Here is a 19,516-nt window from a genome sequence, read left to right as displayed (position 1 = left end):
CATAATTTAGAGCAAGGAGAATCATAGATCGTATCAGCAAATTCCTCAAGTAATGAAGTGAAGTGGTGGTAGTAATACAACTAAAACGAAGATATACGTTTGTGTGCCCAGTACAGTGCCACTCCTATAGATGCCCAACACATTTTCTTCACTGCTCTAGGGAGGAATACGGTCTTAAAAGAAGTCATAAAAATAGTAACTCCATAAAGTAGCACTTTAAAGTTCACCAAAGTGCTTTTAGCCACCTTGAATCCTTTTCTGATTGTATGGCAAAGTATAAAATATTAAAAATAGAAAGTACTGGGCTTCCCTGGTGGCGCAGTGGTTGAGAATCTGCTTGCCAACGCAGGGGACATGGGTTCAAACCCTGGTCCGGGAAGATCCCACGTGCCGCGGAGCAACTAAGCCCGTGCGCCACAACTACTGAGCCTGCGCTCTAGAGCCCACGAACCACAACTACTGAGCCCGCGTGCCACAACTACTGAAGCCCACGCGCCTAGAGCCCATGCTCTGCAACAAGAGAAGCCACGGCAATGAGAAGCCCGCTCGCCGCAGCTAGAGAAACCCCGTGCGCAGCAACGAAGACCCAGCGCAGCCAAGAATAAATAAGTTAAATAAATAAATTTATAAAAATTTTAAAAAAAGAAAGTACTTCCCATATTCCTTATCTTAATTAAGTAATCCTATTTGTAAATGCAGCGAAGATATTACTACCCGATTTCATAGAGGAGGAAACTGTTACTTAAAGGTGTTAGATATTTTCCCCAAGGTCACCAAAGTGATGAGCAGAGTAGCCAGAAAGGCTTCACTGCTAAAGAGAGTTAAAATGCTACCATAATATTCTTGTTCTTGGTGTGTGTATGTGTGCGTGTATGTGTATGTATGTATGGCTAACATTCGATATGCCTACCAAATACTTCCCAGTTAAAAGGTCAGAGAACCCTAGAGCTACAGATATTAGGAACCTAGTACCTATCAAAATACTGGGGAGGCCTTGTGAAGAAAATGAATTTACAAAAGAAAGTAAATGTTAAATCTACATTTTCTTTCTTCATCTTGATACTTGTGTATTATAAACTATTTTTTAATTCTTATAAATGATTCAGATCTCATAATTTTTTGTCTTGAGTAGAACAACAATCTGAAGCAACCCATTACCTCCCTTCCTTTTACTTATTAATGTAGCTAAGGGCTGTTGAGGCTGCATGGAGCAAAACAGTAGGATCACCTTGAATACAGGTGAGCTTGGCTCTGGAGGAATATGGGCAAGCAGATGGAAGGAAGCATCTTGGCCTCTGGGCTCTAGGAATACCTCTGCCCAGAATAAAGGGAAGGAATGGCAGTCTGGACAGTGGAAAGACATTGATATAAACCTTGTAGGTGAGGAAATTTGTACAACATTGAAAAAAGACTGAGACTTAAAGTCTGGCTTAATCCCCTTTTCCTGAGTAGGGAAAAAAGGTAGTAATTTCTACCACAATGATGACCACCTTTTTAAAAAGATTTTTCCTCTCCAGTTGCAGAAAAATTTCTTACTTTTCAAATCATAGGGAAAAATCTCTTATCTTAATACTATGCAGCTATTTTACAAGACTCATGCTGGGAAGCAAAGAAGACTTTATTGTAGTCTTTCAATGCTATGTTGAGAGACTGACATTGCATTATCTACAAGAGACCTGATGTAGCCCTAGTTTAATAGAATCTGGGAAAAGTAAGGCTCTTTGTAATGGAACTTTTGCTGTACTTTATCAGCGATAAGTGTTTGCTACATTCCAAACTGTGAGGCAGATATTCATCCAGTTTTGGGTGATTATGAATAGAGCTGGTATAAACGTGTATGTGCAGGTTTTTGTGTGAACATAAACTTTAATTCCTCTAGAGTAAAGTCCAGAGGTGTGATTGCTGGGTCATATGATAAATGTATGTTAAAGTTTATAAGAAACTTTGTAAGCAAATTGTTTTCCAATGTAACTATACCATTTTGCATTCTCACCAGCAAAATAGGAGAGTTTCAGTTGTTCCTTATCCTTGCCAGAATGGTATTAATAAGCATTTTTTATTTTGGCCATTTTAATAGGGATATAGTATTACCCCATTGTAGTTTTAATTTGCATTTTCCTAGTGGCTAATGATGTTAAACATCTTTTTGTGTGCATATTTGCCATGTGTATATCCTCTTTGGTGGAATGTTTGTTCCAGTCTTTTGCCCATTTTTTAATTAGTTGGGTTGTTTTGTGTTGTTTTGCTGCTGAGTTTTGAAAGGTCTTAGATGCATTCTAGATACATTCTTTTCACATCATATCTAAAAATTCTTTAATTCTAGGTAACAAGTATTTCCTCCTGTTTTCTTAAGAGTTTTATATTTTACATTCTACACTTAGATCTGTGATCCATGAGTTAACTTTTGAATAAGATCTGAGGTTTAGATTGAGATTTATATATTTTTCCTTTTGATATCCAGTTGTTCCAATACCACTTGTTAAGAAGACTATTCTTTCTTCGTTGAATTAATTCTGCACAGTTTTGAAAATCAGTTGGCTATATATGTGTTGGTTCTGTTGGTCTATATGTCTGTCTGATACCACACTATCTTGAATACTTTATAGTAAGCTTTATAGTAAGTTCTAAATCAGATAGTGTGATTCTTCCAACTTTATTCTTATGTTTCAGATTTGTGTTAACAATTTTAGTTACTTTATCTTGCCACGTAACTTTTAGAATCAACTTATCTATATCTACTAAGAAGAATCCTGCTGGAATTTTATTAGAATTGTATTGTATCTATAGATCCAGTTTTGGAAGAATTGACATTTTTTCTGTGTAGAGTCTTCCAATTCATGATCACAGTATATCTCTCTCTAGTTAGGTGGTCTTCAATAGTCTCAGCAGTGTCTTGCAGTATATCTCTTTATTTCCTGTCTCTGTGCCTTCCCCACCCCCCCACCCCCCACTGGCTGGGACTGGTACCTGACATTAAATAGGAGTGGTGAGAGTAGACATCCTTGCTTTGTTCTGATCTTTCATTTAGTCTTTCACCGTTAAGTGTAATGTTAGCTGCAGGTATTTCTATAGATGCCCCTTTTGGGTTGAGAAATTTCCCTTCTATCCCTAGTTTGCTGGGAATTTTTATTATGAACATATGTTGGATTTCATTAGATGCTTTTTCTGTATCAATGAGTATGATCATATGGTTTTTCTTCTTTAGGCTGTTAATATGATGGAACAGGCTAAGGGTTGGAGAATGAGGCAGTGTAGAAAAGAAAAAAAAAAGAGGAATGGGGGAATTTTCCCCCATTCACTCTGACCATTCAGAGACTCTTTGCTTTCTTTTGCGCCAGGCAGCTCTCTGCCCATGCAAATGTCTGGCCCTGGATTTCAGGCTGCGTTGAGTCTAATCCAGTGAGTAATGGAGGGGGAAAATGGTAAATTCACTGCTGGTTTGGTGATAGTTCAAATTCTTCCCCAAGTCCTTCAGCTACTATTTCCTTTTTGGACTTCTTAAATAGCTTCTCTGTTTATTTTGTCCAGGTTTAATAGCTGCATTCAGTGAGAGAGACAGGGTGGAGTGTGCCTACTCCATCTCACCTGGAATTAATCTATTGTTTTTTTTCCTTCTTAACAACTTACAGATGTATCATTAGATTGACTTGCTGAACTATGTTATTTTAAATTTGAAGAATTAAGGTTAACTTGAGGTCATATGATGGATTAAGGTATTGTAATACCTAAATGATATTTTCTATTTAGATATAAGCAATAATTGCTGTAAGTGAGAAGTACATAAAACTAAATTATAAGAATATTTTAAACAGATCTGTTTCCTGAGAATTGCTCTTTGACTGTATTTTTTATTATCATGTGTTTTGAAACACTGTTTCAAACTCAAATCAAGTTTAAATGTTGAAACTTTTAGAACTAGTGACACCACACTGCTCATTCAGCCCAGTAAGATGCCTATGTACCTAGCAAGGGATCTGGGTGAAAGTTTCTACTAGAGGCCTAGTAATGAGACATGAAGAGATGGAGGAGAGGCAGACCTGGGGAAGATCTTAAGTGGATGAAGCTGTGGAATGCTGAGGTTATTGAGAGGACTGTCCATATTGTACAGAAGAAGAGAGGAAGAGCAGAGGGTGGGGTGGGAGCTAGTGTGAGACCTTTGGTCCGAGAAGCAGAGGAGAAAGGCCCCTGCAGGGGTCTGCAGGCCACTCAGTGCCAGGAGGAAACAAGCTTCAATAACATGCAGTCACTGCGGGAAGGAGTGTTGAGGATGAAGGTGGAGCAGTGCCATCAATGTGTTGTGTGATGACCTTGGAGAACTTTTTCAATCAACTAGTAAGGAAGTAGAGGAACAAGAAAAACAGGAATGATAATAGGAAATTTTTTCTATATACATTTTAACTGTTTGATTTTCAGTTCCTAGGCCATGAGAGCAGTGTTAGTATATCTTTATTACCCATAACACTGCACATAGTAAACATCCAGTTAAGATAATTGCACATCTGAATGACACTCTGTTACCAGCAGTGCCTGCACACATAGCACTGGTTAAGGACTAGCAGAGGTTGTTGGGTGAGGCTGGAGAAAGGGGAGGAAAATGTGCTGTTGAAGAGCTGTTATGCTTTGTTTTGAAATTTGAAGGAGACTTTCTTGTTCTCCTATTTCATTTATTCTTTATAGCTCACTTGCTTCCAAAACTGACTTTGAGGCAGCTGAAGGGTGGCTAGAACAAAATATGAAAGTCTTTAGTATGTCTTCCCTTTTCTGCCATTCTTTTTTTCTTTTTCTTTCTTTCTTTCTTTCTTTCTTTCTTTTAATTAAAGAACTAAGGGATATCTTGCTAATGTGGTTTTTTGGGGCTATTTTTTGGAATGGAGAGGATAATCTGTCTTCCGAGCTGCCCATTTCTCTATTTGTCTTGAATTATTTTTAACTTGTTTTCCTTTATTCCATGACACTGCTTATAGGGGCAAGTAAGAAATACACCACACAATGTTTATTTCAAATGAGGAATCACTGCTTCTTAAACCAACGATCTTTGTGATTTTTTTTCCTTTTTCCAGGATCAGAATTCAGGCCATAAATGAAATTGGAGCTGGACCATTTAGTCAGTTCATTAAAGCAAAAACTCGGCCGTTACCACCGTTGCCTCCTAGGCTGGAATGTGCCGCTGCCGGGCCCCAGAGCCTGAAGCTGAAATGGGGAGATGGTAACGCCAGGACGCATGCGGCTGATGGCACGGTGTACACACTGCAGCTGGAGGACAGAAACAAGAGGTGAGGGCCTGAGGCTTCATCCAAAAATTCGATGGCTTTGGGTTGTGGGATGGAATCTTCCTTGTTCATTTGTCCTCTGAAGCACTCTTCCTCCTTGTTGAAAGACTCCCTAGGTATTTGGGTCCTGCATTTTATACCCAAAGTTGCACCCTCCATTCTCCATTTGGAATTTTCTAAATTAACATTCTCGTGATCCTGATTTCCCTACATGTGATAATATATGTGTTTTTTTCTTTCATAAAGCCAGAAAATGGAGAGAAATTATCCAAAAAGAAAATGGTCGAATTCAAGTCCATGCTGTTTAATAGTGTTATATTAGTCACGAGTGCAGAGGGAAATAAGACTCAGGAAAAGATGTTAACCTCTTTAAATATTCAGTAACCATCCGGACAAACATGCTTACCAGTCTGAAATAGCTGTGGTGATGTACAGATGGGGATTGTGCTCTGTAACTATGGGCAATGCAATATAATATCAAATTAACTAGAGCAAATAGGAGATTCTTTATAAAACTCCATGCTGAGGAACACTCTTGGCTACAGAAATCAAATACAGCCTTTCACATAGTATTTATTTAATCTAACTTTATTTCCTCTGAAAATGGCCGATCAGAAGATGGGCAGCTGAACTGTATTTAGGAATAATTCAGATGCGTAGCAAAAGTTAATGACAGAAAGTTCTGTTACCAAAAGTTCAAATGAGAGAATCAGCTGAAGGAGGTAGGAGATGAGCATAAAACCAAGACAGCCTGATAGAGTAGACATGCTGCCCCTTCCTGTGCATACCTGCCAAAGCACAAACCAGTGTATGTGGAAGTATTCCTGTTATTTCCTCTTCATGCATCACAGTATCCTGCTCTTTTATATGGGGAGCTGGTTCTAATTAGCACAGAGACCCCTGTCCAACCTCTACCTCTGCTCTGTACTCGAGTACTCGGATTCATGTGAGCTCAGTGGGGTCCTGCTGTGTGGAAGGCACTGTTTGAGGTGGGCCCTCGGGGACACCAATCTCAAGAACGAAAGCAAGGCCCTGCTTCCCCCTCCAGAAGCATAATATCAACCTACAAATAGCCGTAGAACACTAGTGCCATTGGAGAAAAGCGCTCTGGGAGTTTGAAGGGGGCAGACTTAGGGAATAAAGTGCAGAGACTGGTTGGTTGCAAAGATCAGGAACAGCTTTTTGAAACACATAACATTTGAACTTGACATTGGAGGACCTGGAAAACACAATAGTTCGACTTAGAAGAAAAAAAGTGATCGTCCTTTTGGGAATGAGTCCCAGTGTAGAAAGGACAGAGAAGGTAAGGCTTCTTTTGGGGAGGTTCATTAGAGATTAAATTCATACTCATTCACAGACAAGACCATTTATCTTACCGTGCTGTGTGCTTTTGGATGCATTTTTCACGGGCTCATTACTTTACTGGTAGGAGACTCCTTGACCTTACTGGCAAGAACAGGAATTATGGACTAACAGAAATCATGATAAATATATAAAGCTAGCATTTGGGGAAATTTGTGCATGAGTCTCTTTTTTTCCTGGGCTTTTGGCTTACATTGTTGGCAGGGAGAACCTTCCTTAGAAAATACCTTCTAGTTGTACTGTTTAGAAGAAGTGAATCCCAGGAACATTTTTGAAGCTGGTGGCAGAATTGGGATCAGAGCCAGCACCTCCTGACTTCCCCATGCAGCTGCCTCTACTATTACCTCCAAGAATATGGGAAGAATGACAGCTGTGCACCAAACCTGCCATCCCCAGTGTGCTGCAGTCCTGCCCTCTGCAGGGCAGCCACCTGAGGTGCCTTGTACAGATAACTGAAGAGATGCTTAGAACAAAATCTCCATGAGCAAATAAGAATGCTGGTCCAAATAAGAATGCTGCTGTGAGACATTTAAATATGCCAGACAGAAAATAGTGCAGAGTCTAGTAATCAATACAGACTCCTTCCTCATAAAAAAAAAAAAAAAGAAGAAGAAAACAAAAAGGGGTGGGGGGCTGACTTGTTAATCAAATAAATGACTTGCCTAAATTTAAATGGCATTTTGAGAAAACTTACCATTAGGAGCAGTGTTTTTCTTAATTTTATGGGCTAGAGTCCAAATTTATCTTTTTCTAAATTAGATTTGTCAGTGCTCCCAGAAGTTATTAAAGTAATAGGAATATAGAGCATAATAAATTCTCATTCCATTTGTGGAATTATTTTCCTGGGATTTAAAAGGATGAAATTGACCTAATTTGAGTTTGAAGATGACCTTCCTTAGTGTCTTGAAACTGTGCCCTTGTAGTGACTGGCCCCCTGAATCCAAGCCTTTAACTTTGGCTCTTGAGTAGTGAAGATCAGAGAGAAACACTTTGAGTTGGATAGATCATAATACTTGTTCTTAGACAGCTCTTTGTCAATTCTCATCCCCTTGAGGTTCTTTAGGACTTGGATCTGGCCTGTCCAGTGTTTTCTTCCAAAGTGACAGCTGTCTTTTTCATTGAACTTGTGGTTGCAAGAGTGGTTTCTAGTTGTGGCTTTGGGGAAAAGTGTGCACATTCTTTAGCGTGTGTATTGATTTCATTAAGCACTAACAAGTTCCTATTATGGATGTGGCAAAAATATTATATATCCTGCTGTGGCCAAGGTGAGAATCAGAGTTAGGTCTGATTGTGGTTTTAATGTACTTTCTTAGCTGTCAGCTCTCAAAATATTTCTTTTGCCATGTTCGCTTGTCTCACCAGTCACTGTGGGCATTTAGAAGGAGGGCTGCAGTGTCTGAGTCTTGTCACTGTCCTAGCCAGCCAGTGCAAGAAATCTGAGTCTTTAAACATGTTTTGCAACAGAAGCACAGTGAAAATGAATAACTCCCTGCTTGGTAATTGTCAGATTAAAGAGTTGAGTTGATTTCAGCTGCTAAACTATTGCTCCTGCGTTTTCTGCATCCATGAAATACAAAGGGGTTGAACTAGAAGCTAAACTCTGAGATCCTTGCCACCTTTTCACCTTAAAGCAGTGAATCTTTGTAGATTATTTGTGAGCTAAATCCTATATAAAAAGATGTCTTTTGTAAATGATTAGAGAATGTTATCTTTTTTTCTTCATGTTTAATTTCTGCTTTTGACAAATAAGAAAATAAGAAGAAAGATACTAACTTTCCTTAAGAGTGACCACTTAATGGGCAAAACCGCTAAGGTTTTACATCTGTGATCTGCTGGTTTATTATGTTTAATTTATATACCTCATAATAAAAAAAAATCTGAAATGACCCAGAGATTTCTAAGTATACCGTTTGGCCAAAAATATATTTTCAGACTTTCTAAAGGACACTACTATTTATTGAGCACCTACAAAGTGCCAGGCATTGAGAGCTTTATCTACCTCATTTAGTTCTTGAATAGATCACAGTCTGGTCGGGGATAGGTAGAAGAGGCAGCAAATCATGGTGTGGAGGGCTTAAAGATTGACACATGCACAGAGTGTTGAGGGAAGGTAGAAGAATGTCATGTACTTTAGGCTTAAAATTGAACAGAAAAGGCTTATTAGAAAAGGTAACAAGTTGGGTGAGTCTTAAAAGGGAATCAATCTTATAACCTCATGCTGGAGAGCCTTAGGATGGAGACCAGTGGTAAGGACTCAGGATTGGGTGGAAACCGAGGATACAATCTCCAGAGAAAAGAAACATGCCCTGGGTCTTTCTCCATGTAAATGCCTTTCTATTCTGGTACTTTTTTTTTTTTTTTTTTTTTTTTTTTTTTTTTTTTTTTTTTTTTGTGGTATGTGGGCCTCTCACTGTTGTGGCCTCTCCCGTTGCGGAGCACAGGCTCCGGACGCACAGGCCCAGCGGCCATGGCTCACGGGCCCAGCCGCTCCGCGGCATGTGGGATCTTCCCAGACCGGGGCACGAACCCGTTTCCCCTGCATCGGCAGGCGGACTCTCAACCACTGCGCCACCAGGGAAGCCCTCTATTCTGGTACTTTTACACTTGGATTTTTTTTTTTTTTTAATCTTAAGTTTGGGGCTACTTCATGTAAATAAAAGGGATACCAGAAGGGCACCTTGCCCAAATCCTTGCCCCAAGGTAAGTCAACCTAGAATTCATCCCGATCACCTGGAATTGCTGTGTAGAAAGTTTTCCCCCTTGATCAGTACATTTGTTTCCATGCATTCAAGATTTTGACCCACAAGATTCCCAGTCCAAGGTCACTGACTACATATTTACGTAGCAATCTCAAAGTAGGACTAAGTTTATCCGTAGCAGTTATATTATGATTGCTCAGTCAATTTTTTTTAAAATTACCGCAGTGTGCTAGGTCTTGTGAAGTATGTAGCCTGTCTATAAGGAGCTTATCTTGCTGAGAAATTAATGTGAAAAAGTGAGCAGACAGTACAAGAGTTTTTATTTAATTTCAACAGAAAAACAAAAATTATGTTAGGTTGGCTAAGAGTGATTAAGTCTATTATTCTTAACAGATCTAGCAGAGATCCAAATGTCTTTGGTTCCTATGTACGCAAGAAAAATATATACCCAAAAGTAAACATTTTCATAATGCTGTGCTAACCGAATCCAGGGATTAGAATAACAAGATCAGCTCATGCATTTTAAGATTATAATGTGCAATGATGATTTTGAAGATGCATTTGTCTGTGTTATTGAAATGAAATGTTATGCTGCCCTAACAGAATTTGAATTGATGCTGATTCTCGTCCTGACCCTGTGGGTCCCTGTTCCTGATAATTGTACACAGCACTGAGGCAAGAGGAACTTAAGTTCCAGGAATACATTTATGGTTAATCTGTTGTTCAGGTTACCCAGATAGCCAATGTATTTTAAAGCAAGGCTCCAGCAAAATGGGGATGGCCTAGAGGGCTCTAATAGAATGGATAATTGCCGCTTGCTCTCCTTTTAACTCAGCCCTTGTGCCTGTGACACTTTTACCTTTAGCCAGCAAAATTGGAGGGGCTATGTAATGTGTACAGTATGACTGCCTGTTTGCTATTAGAGAGGGATGGAAAATAATCTGCATAAAGAAACCCTAAAAAATTATACACCAGGCAACTAACAAAAGTGGCCGGGGTATATGAGCACTACAGGAGTGAACTTTCTTAATGTATGCCTGTTATAGAACAAACTCCTGCTTATATTTCTCAGAGCATACTGCTGAATTAATGAAATAGATGCAACACGACTAACTCAGTGCCCACAAAAGACCCTCGATATTAGCTTCCTTTACTTTTCTGGAGCAGTCCCCAATGCACATGACCACCCTTGTTGGATAAATGGCATTTTTATATTGCTTTCAGTCACCAGAAGGCAGTTATGGTTCTCGACAGGGGTGTTAATTCTCTGTTGTAATCCCAGATCTGTTACTGAGTTTCTAGATGACTAGAGGCATGTCCCTTAACTTCTTTTTGCCTTAGTTTCTCCCTTTACAAAATGCAGCTAGTGATACCTGTCTTCAGTCCCTGATTGATGGGAAAAAAGCATTTTAATTTTTTTAAAAAGGAGCATAAAGATTCATCCTGCAAAATAAAGACTATCGCTAGCTTATTCAGTTTCAGGCTAAAATGTTCTAAGGACAGCCCAAGGTGAGGATTGGTAAATGAACTATGAGATCTTAATTAGACCAGAAGTAGAATTCAGACTACAGTTTTTTCTTCTATTTAAAAATAAATAAGTAACAGAATGGAATTGGATAGCATTTTCCTCTCCATTTTTCCTAAATGAGGTAAGATTGAGATAAGGCCACTAAAATAAAAGTAGGCTAACAGAAATTTGGAAGACTCTGCGAAGACTGTGCCTGAAGATGAGATTCACTGCACGTATTTGAAAGCAAAGTAGAAGAATGGAAAGTTTCAAGGTTCTCAGGTGGTCTTTAGAGAGTCTAGTTATACTTTCTTTGAATATAAATAAATTTTTTTTGATGTATATCAATAAGTGCAGTGCAGACAAAAAGAATCAAAAATAGGAATTTTATTCTATGTACAGATTTTCATCAGTAGCTATGGTGACATTTTATTTCTTAGAAAAGGATCATAACCAAAACATATTGCGGCCTGATTACTCACAAGCCATGTGGAGCTGGGGACATGGGGGTTAGGAAATTAACTCCTTTTCTCAATGGTCTTTTGGAAATTGCTCTCGACACTTGAGCATTCAGTCTCTCCAAACTGGAACTCTCAGCAACATCAGAACCAGTTTTGGAAAAGCATTTCTTTGCCTCAGGTGTCCTCATGTGATGCCATCTGCTGCCATCTGCTTCTGCATAGACATGGCGGGACTCAGTGTTCTTTGTGGAGTGAGGGCACATACTATTCATTCCTGTTTTGAACATCCTCCATTCCCAAACGTCACTTCAGTAATGTAGGAAATTCACACACACACAATCCATGGAGCCCAGGGAAATTAAGAAAAAATAAAGGCAATGATATGTCATTGCTAAGGAATATAGCCACATTGAGCTTACTAAGAGTGTTAATTTGTGATGTTTTGAAATGTGCCATTTGCAGCCATTTGTGGACCACAGGCCGTTTTAGGTCAGCAGGTTAGATCACTTTGAGGAGTAAATATTAATGGGCTTCTGTTAGCCTGCACTGGGTAGACAGCAACGAGGAAATAAACATACAAGCCTCAGCATTCTCTCTTATTTTCTACTGTGAATTTATTATACTCCATCCAGAGAATTCTTGGATGTTTCTTTTGAAACAAAACTGTTTTAAGGAAACATTTTAAAATTAATTCTTTGTATATCATCATTTTCCCCTAAAATGATTTTTTTTTTTTTTTTTTTTTTTTTTTTTGCGGTATGTGGGCCTCTCATTGTTGCGACCTCTCCCGTTGCGGAGCACAGGCTCCGGACACGCAGGCTCAGCAGCCATGGCTCACGGGCCCAGCTGCTCTGTGGCATGTGGGACCCTCCCGGCGTGCCCCTGCATCGGCAGGCGGACTCTCAACCACTGCGCCACCAGGGAAACCCTAAAATGATTTTTAAAAACATTTAAAGATGTAACGTGTCTGAATTTCTTCCTTCAGTTGCACTTCAGTGCAAAAAAGTTATCTTTCACAATATTAAAGCCTAAAATACTGAGGTTGAAAGAATTTCTTGAAAATCTGGTTGTTTTGCCTTCCTAGTGTATATTTAATAACAAATCATAGAATTTACTTGGTCCTTTCATTTGGATCTCAGAAAAATTCCTGCCAGGTGAATAAGACAGTTATTATCCCAAGTGTCCAGAAACAACCTGGAGAGTTATCGATTTGTTCATCATGAAGGTAACAGACTCTGCATTGTGGTCAAGGTCTTTGTACCTCTTTGTACCCACCATGGAGTACTCTGACAGGCAAGCCGAATAAGCATATTCATTTTGTATTCATAGATATGTAAAATATTTTTTAAACCACTGCCAAATTACCAAATTAAAGCCCACATGTTTTTGTTACCTTCAGAGTGTTTAGTTTCAAGAAGACATTATAGTCAAAGCTGAAGCCAGTTGGGGGCAGAGCCATAAAGAATTCATTTAGACCGTAAACTCTCAGTGACCCACCGAACGTTCTGCCTTGTTTATGCTTCCCCTTCCAAGTAAACATTTGTTTTAGTACATGAGAGCATTTCTCTCCGTTTTTCCTCTCCCTAAGTAAAAATGCCCAAATTTCCATAAATGGCCAGCATTTCTATAGGACCTGCTGCTCCATCTTCATCTGTTTTCCACAGCTGTTCTCCGCCTGGGTTTTCCAGGACAGGGTGGATGGTATTCACATGCACAGCTTTCTCTCCAGCTCCGGAAAGTCTAAGGGAATGTAAGTGAGAGGGATGCCGTCCGGGGACATCCTCAGGTTTCTCCAGTGTTGAGAAACGAGGTAAATCATTCATGAACCTTGGTGCTTTGTTATTATAAACAGTAACCACTAATATTGATCTAGCACTCACAAGTGCTAGGCATTTTGTAATGGGTTCTCTCTGCATTATCCCATTTAATTCTCACAACAACTGTCTAAGGGGGTCAGCACTGTTATCGTGCCCATTTTACACAGGAGGAAACAGCTTACTTGGCTATAGAGGTGAAGACCACCAGGCTGTTGAAGCTGAACTCAAATCCAAGTCTGCTGTCTGCCATGATTGTTATTACCCGCTGTACCTTCAGCCCCTGCACCAGTGGAGCAGCACCACAGCGGAGCCCCAAGGTGTTTCCACACCTGTCCTCTTACTTGGCCTTCACAAGAGCCCTAGGTCATGGGGCTGATGCCTCCAAATGTATGTGGCTCTGGGCATCAGGGGTTGAGGATGGAGTACAAGACCTCTCAGAGGCACTGCCGGTGTGGACCCAGGGCTCCAGGGAGACCTATAAGGGGCTGTGATACCACAGAGGGTCCCTGTGGCTACACATGCCTCAGCCTGAACTGATACTAAAATTACTCAGTGGCTTTATTGAGCATGAACTACATTCTAGGAACCATACCTATATATTGATATAATTTCATTATGTTTCTATAGCGTAGGAGCATTCATGTAATAAAAATAACGGAGCATTTCATGTACACTCCTTGGTCACCAGATTAGATTAATTTATTTGGGGGAGAGCTATATGTCTAGCACAGGCCATAACAGATGTGGCAGGACAAATTCAGATGGACCTCTTCCTGCTGGAGCATGAACTGGTTGTGGCCCCAGCAACCTGGAGAAAGGCCTGCGTGGTGGGAGTTGAGAGCCACAGTGATCCTCAGGGCACCTTAGCCTGATCAGGATGGTTGGTGGTGCTCACGGTGCAGGGTCTGGAGCCATTGGGTACCCTGTATTGAACTCTTACTACGTGTCAGGCACAGTGCTAAGCTTTTTCCCCACACTTCTGCATTTGGCTCATCAAAATGATCTATGAGGTGGATACTGTCCCTGTTTTGCAGATGGAGAAATGATTAGCAGGTGTGAGCTATTTGGCAGCCTTACGGGCAGAGCTGAGATTCATGGCCAGTCTTCCTGGGTCCAAGTCCCCGTGCCCCACCCCTTGACACCAACAGTGTGGAGGAGGCAGGGGGAGAGGTGAAGGGTGGCCCAGTGTTTACCAGGCAGCATAGACCAAGGGGTGGCCCAGGGGAGCGCAGACTCCCCACATAGTGCATCCCTTGTCACCTGGGCCACCCCCATGGGATTGAGCAGTCGAGGGAATGACGTAAGGGGGAGGAATAGCCGTCGGGACGGCTGGATGGCCACTGTTCTCCTCCTCTTCATGGCAAAGCCTTGCTCCAAGCTCTGAGTCCTTGGTTGTTATAAAATGTGGAGTCTTCAATCATTGTGTCTTGGGACGTGTAGCATGTTTAATTCTGTCACCAAAGGCGTCTGGCTTACTTATTAATGAATTTTAAAATTAAGTTGGCCTTTTTAAAACAAATATTTGATGAATATTTTTATTCCCTCCTGGAGTGGTTCTAGCCACAGGGTGTTAACCTATGGAGCCTCCCAGAGAGGCCATCACGCAACTGGCTGTAAATCACTGGCTCTGAAGAAAGAAGGTTCTTTCTTCTCCTGCCTCTTGGAGTGATGGAAAATAATTACAGAATTGGGGTGAAAAAGGGATTATATTTTTTGTGTTGCTTGTGTGCTTTTATTTCGTTTTAGTTGGTCTTTATTGTTTGAAAGAAGTTATTGTCAGCATGTACAGAAAGAAGCTTAAGATCAACAGATATTTATTTGAGGCCTACTCTGTGTAGGAACTGGGGCTTTTACATGAGTTTTCACATTGAATCCCACCAGTCTCGCGAGGGAGGTGCTCTTGCCTGCACTTCACTGACAGGTCTGGTGGGAGAGGGTAAACAGCCAGTGTGTGCAGAGCAGCCTCTCACCACGCGGCTGACCCGCCACGTGGGAGGAAAGAAAATAACCTCAGTGTTAGCTGTCTTCTCAGCATTATGAAATGATTATAACTAACACATATTGAGTGATTATTACATGTCAAGACTATTCTAAGCACTTGTATTAACCCATTTAAACCTGGGCTGGGCTCTCTCACTAGCTTTATTGCACTGTCCCTGGAGGCAAACAAATGCACTAATGGCAACATTGTAAAGTTTTTCATTGTAAAGTTTTTCAATCACCTGTTCCACGGTGCTTTTTCTAAATAGGAATGCAATTTTAAACCATTAATAAAATGCTGTGGTACAAGAGGAAAACAAGAAAAAGGAACAAAATAGCTATTCCAAAAACAGCAGGGTTTGATGAACTTGAAAATTGAAATATTTGAAAATATGCTATTTGCTCAGTTTAGATTATACTACAAAATTAGAGTACTGAATCTGCTTCAGTAAATTTCTTTGTGAATGTGAGTGCTGCTGCCTACATAGATATACTGAACTTATTTCAAACGGAAATACTCTTCTCAGAGCAGGGCACGGATGAGGAAGCAGTACTATTGCTAGCAGTCCTCTCCAGACTCCTTTAAAAACCCGGCTTTACTGCAAGTTTGTAATGAAGATGTAACACTTTTACTTCTTATACCATGACTTCCATTTTGTGGTATAAGTAAGGGCAATTACTCTGGTTAGAGATTCTAGCCTGGGTGAGGCTGAGTTAATAAATAGCCTCTAGCATTAGCAAGGGGTATCTTCATTAAGGCGGTAATGTGTCAGGAGTGCTAAGTAGGTTACCATGGTATTTGGGTTTTAGCCTGGACTCTGTCTTTTCCTGAAATTAAAAATGTTCATTCTTCAGTAAAAGGGGCTTCCTTACACAGCAAAGCAGAGGAACATTAAATAGGTGAAATGACTGGGGCTCAGGGACTCAATTGCAAAGGCTGATTAATGCATGGATACTTTAAGATAAGTATTGACTCTGACAGGTTTTGTAAAAAAGCTGTTTAATCTCTGTATCCATCCATCCATCTGGAGGGAATGTTCGCTAGCATGTGGAAAAGCTGCTGCTCTCCTTCAGAAAACCCTGCCCACACACAGGACCAACTAACCCACAGGATTAAGTCTAATTCATCTCTGAGTACACAGAGTCTAGCACACAGCAGATGTTCAAAAAATGTTTGCTAAATGAGTGCATAAATTCTGCTTACCCTTAGGCCGAATCAGCCTAAGAGACATTTTGAATTGTGTGTGATTCTATCACTGCCTGACTTTGAGCAGTATTTGAAGACAGCAGATTGTCCTCAGATGCTGGGACGAAGCACTGGAAACTGGGAGAAACAATTGGCCTGTGTAGGAACAAGGCAGTGTGGTTGGATTAACTCATATAGAAGTTCTCAAAGTGTCCCCCGGGCCAGCAGATTCAGATTCTGAATCTACTAAAGATCCTGGATAACTTATGGGAAGTTACATTATTTCCAAAATTTTACAGTCAACTATAAAAAGACAAACGGTAACATTATATTGTAGTTCTAAGTAATCTCGTTTCACTGTGAAAGTATTAATTTTCCAAAACCTGAGGGGAAACACTCAAAATGTAAGGCCTGTTTTTTTTTATCCTCATGCCTCTTATGCCTGTGTCTCATGGAAATATTTAGCAGAGAAGTACAAAATAGTCCTGATGGGAGGGAGAAGGATCCAGAAGCTGCCAGTCTAAACTGTCCAGCCCACCTGTGCTGTTTTTCTGTTATTTTGAATAAGCTGATGGATGATTCTGAGCAAAATATATTTTTTCTTTTTATATATTTTCTCAAAGATCTATAATCGTAAATGTTATCTTACTAGTTTGAGAAAGGGGCTTTGAAAGCTCTTGGAAAGATAAAGGTTAAAATGTAAAGAATTTTCTAGGTAAACCTCAGTTATTTAGAAAATTCTGGTAAAGAGGACATTGTATTTCTCCGGTGCCCAATTAACATTAACTTCGTTGCCTAGTACATAGTAGAAGGTAAGGTAACATATCAGATTATATAGATATTGCCATTATGAAAAATTTGAAATTTCTGTTCTTTATCAGTAAACAAAAGCATGAACAACTGATGTCTCTAGAATCTATAACATAATTAAAGGAATCTCATTCTAAGCTTTATACGCTCTTAAATTTGTGTTTTTCTTTTATGTAAGCATATATTAGACATTAAACTTAACAGTAACATAGCAACTGGTTGATTATTAATTCAGATGGTATGAAAAGCATTTACCAAGTTGGTCTAATCTGTTCCACATTTGTATCATAATTTCTTGTCACTAATAAAAGTTCAGGTGGCTAATGGATTCTGCTCCTTTCTCTAGGTTTATTTCAATCTACAGAGGACCCAGCCACACCTATAAGGTCCAGAGGCTGACAGAATTCACATGCTACTCCTTCAGAATCCAGGCAGCCAGCGAGGCTGGGGAAGGGCCTTTCTCAGAAACCTACACCTTCAGCACAACCAAGAGTGTCCCCCCCAGCATCAAAGGTTTGTGGACCGTGTATTCAGTCACGCTCTTCTGTGAGAGTGAGGAAATGTTGGGATTTAAGAGGAGGAGGCTCGATTCTGACCTTGAATATGCTCTCCTAATATTTCTCATATCAGCAAGATAGAATCAAAAGAACTTTCTAAAAGAGATGGTTGAGAAATGGGTTCTCTAGGGGAAATGAGAGGCCTTAAGGGAGAAGGCTTACCGGTAATGACTTTTCTCAAGTATGTGTACATTATTATCACAAATAATTTAATGGTGAGACAGTTTCTTCCCCACGGGGGGTAGATGGATAAGAAAAGAAGCCGACCTGAGTGACAGATATTGGGTTAGGAACGAGGGTGAATTCCTGGTGATGTAGCGCTTATGGCAGTTTACCAGGAGAGGTTTGAGTGTCTCTCTTCAGCGGATCACATGCATCTTTGGATGACTGTGGTGCATCAGTAGATTAGAGGCTGGTGTAGGCAACATCCACAGCCTTTCCTCCAGTCCGCAGCTCTCACTGGAAAGCTGTAGCAGTGGCCTGTTCTCACCTCCTGGAGTATTTGTCTTGAGGTTTGTGAATGACTGGTTTACCCTCTGCCCCCTTCACGGGATCAGGGAGTGAGCGAAAGCCACTCCCCCAAGGCTCTCCCTCCACCGGGTCTGCTGGGCCCTCATCTCCCATTTTCAGCCACTGCACAGCCGACTGGCCAAGCCGGGCAGACAGCAACAGGGCAGAGCTGGCTCAGCCCTTCCCACCTAGCGTTGGGCCCAGTCCCAGCCTGCGCCCTCCCCTCCCCGGTAGTGAGATTCTTGTGAGGGTCCCTGCTGCCTGTCTTTGCTTTATCCAGATGCTGCCCGAAATGACTCTGAGGCTGACAGGTAAGCAGCCCACCTGAACCAGGTTTTACATGGGGTAAAGTGAGGGTTGGCTGTATTATTTGGGCGGCTAGGCGGTGAGCACAATTTGTTAAGAAGGTTCTGTCTGTGTCTGGCCCCAGGAGAAAGGCCATTTGACTTACTGCTTCTGCACAGAGGCGCTGTATCAGCTACCAGGGCACGGAGTGCGTTACAGGAGGGTGCGGGGCTTCCAGGGCCTGGGTCAGGGTCCGACCACAGTCTGGTTGCATTCTGTGAAGGTTTCCCATAGTTCCTTTCAGGGCACTTTATGGTAAATACCTTCCCCCTGCTCCCCTGCCCCTCGGTGGTCCAGAAGCTCTTTGGCTTCTTCATGTGACGAAGATAACTGGTATAAATGGATGTATACTTGCTGGGTCACTTGGGCAGTAAATGCCCTGGCCCTTTGGTGTAGCTTCACCTTTCGGCTCTAACAGAGGAGATTCCTGAGCACACTGTGGCTGATAGGGTTGTAACAGGAAGGTTTGCCACATTTACCAATTAGCTAAATAACTTCAGGGATCTTCCCAGCACTACCTTTGCCTCTGAAGGTGATTATTTTGGGGAGATTCATTTTGTGGAAAATACAACACCAAATTGATAGCCCTCGCAGGTCGTGGTACATTTTCTTCAGGAGGACAGTGTCCTCACACTGCCACACGATCAGGTGTTCTTCCTCTCACTCTTCGATTTAGGAAATTGTCTTAGCTGGAGGACTGTTTGGTCTGATGAGATTATTTAGTTTTCCATAAATTACAGTTTTGGCCAACTAACACAAACTTTTTTTTTAAGACAACTTTTATTTTTCTGAAACAGCACTGTACAGAATTGAAAGTAGAAACAACTGCCTCTAAAGAATTCATGTAATTAGAAATTAAAAATAAGGGCATTCAGCAAGAGCAGTTACACATGCTAGTTACAAAATGGAAAAATATCAGATATTGAATTAAGCTTAGAGATACAGTATAAGCTGTAAGAAAATATTTTAAAATTCTACAACATGTAAGTGCTTTGCTACAAACTAACAAAAT

General features: G+C 40.7%; 1 protein-coding gene across 1 annotated transcript in view; it reads left to right on the top strand.

The window, feature by feature from the left end:
* The window catches only part of FNDC3B (fibronectin type III domain containing 3B), a gene marked incomplete at both ends in the record, with an annotated part of 281,051 nt that overhangs the window by 250,944 nt on the left and 10,591 nt on the right, over positions 1–19,516 (top strand). Inside the window, 2 exons of the mRNA XM_079704135.1 lie at positions 5,061–5,273; positions 17,439–17,605. Of these exons, the coding sequence (XP_079560261.1) occupies positions 5,061–5,273; positions 17,439–17,605 (380 nt within the window). The remainder of the gene's footprint in view (positions 1–5,060; positions 5,274–17,438; positions 17,606–19,516) is intronic.

The sequence above is a fragment of the Hyperoodon ampullatus genome, assembly GCF_949752795.1.
Source record: "Hyperoodon ampullatus genome assembly, chromosome: 5".
Lineage (NCBI taxonomy): Eukaryota > Metazoa > Chordata > Mammalia > Artiodactyla > Ziphiidae > Hyperoodon > Hyperoodon ampullatus.
This window is presented reverse-complemented; position numbering and strand designations above follow the sequence as displayed.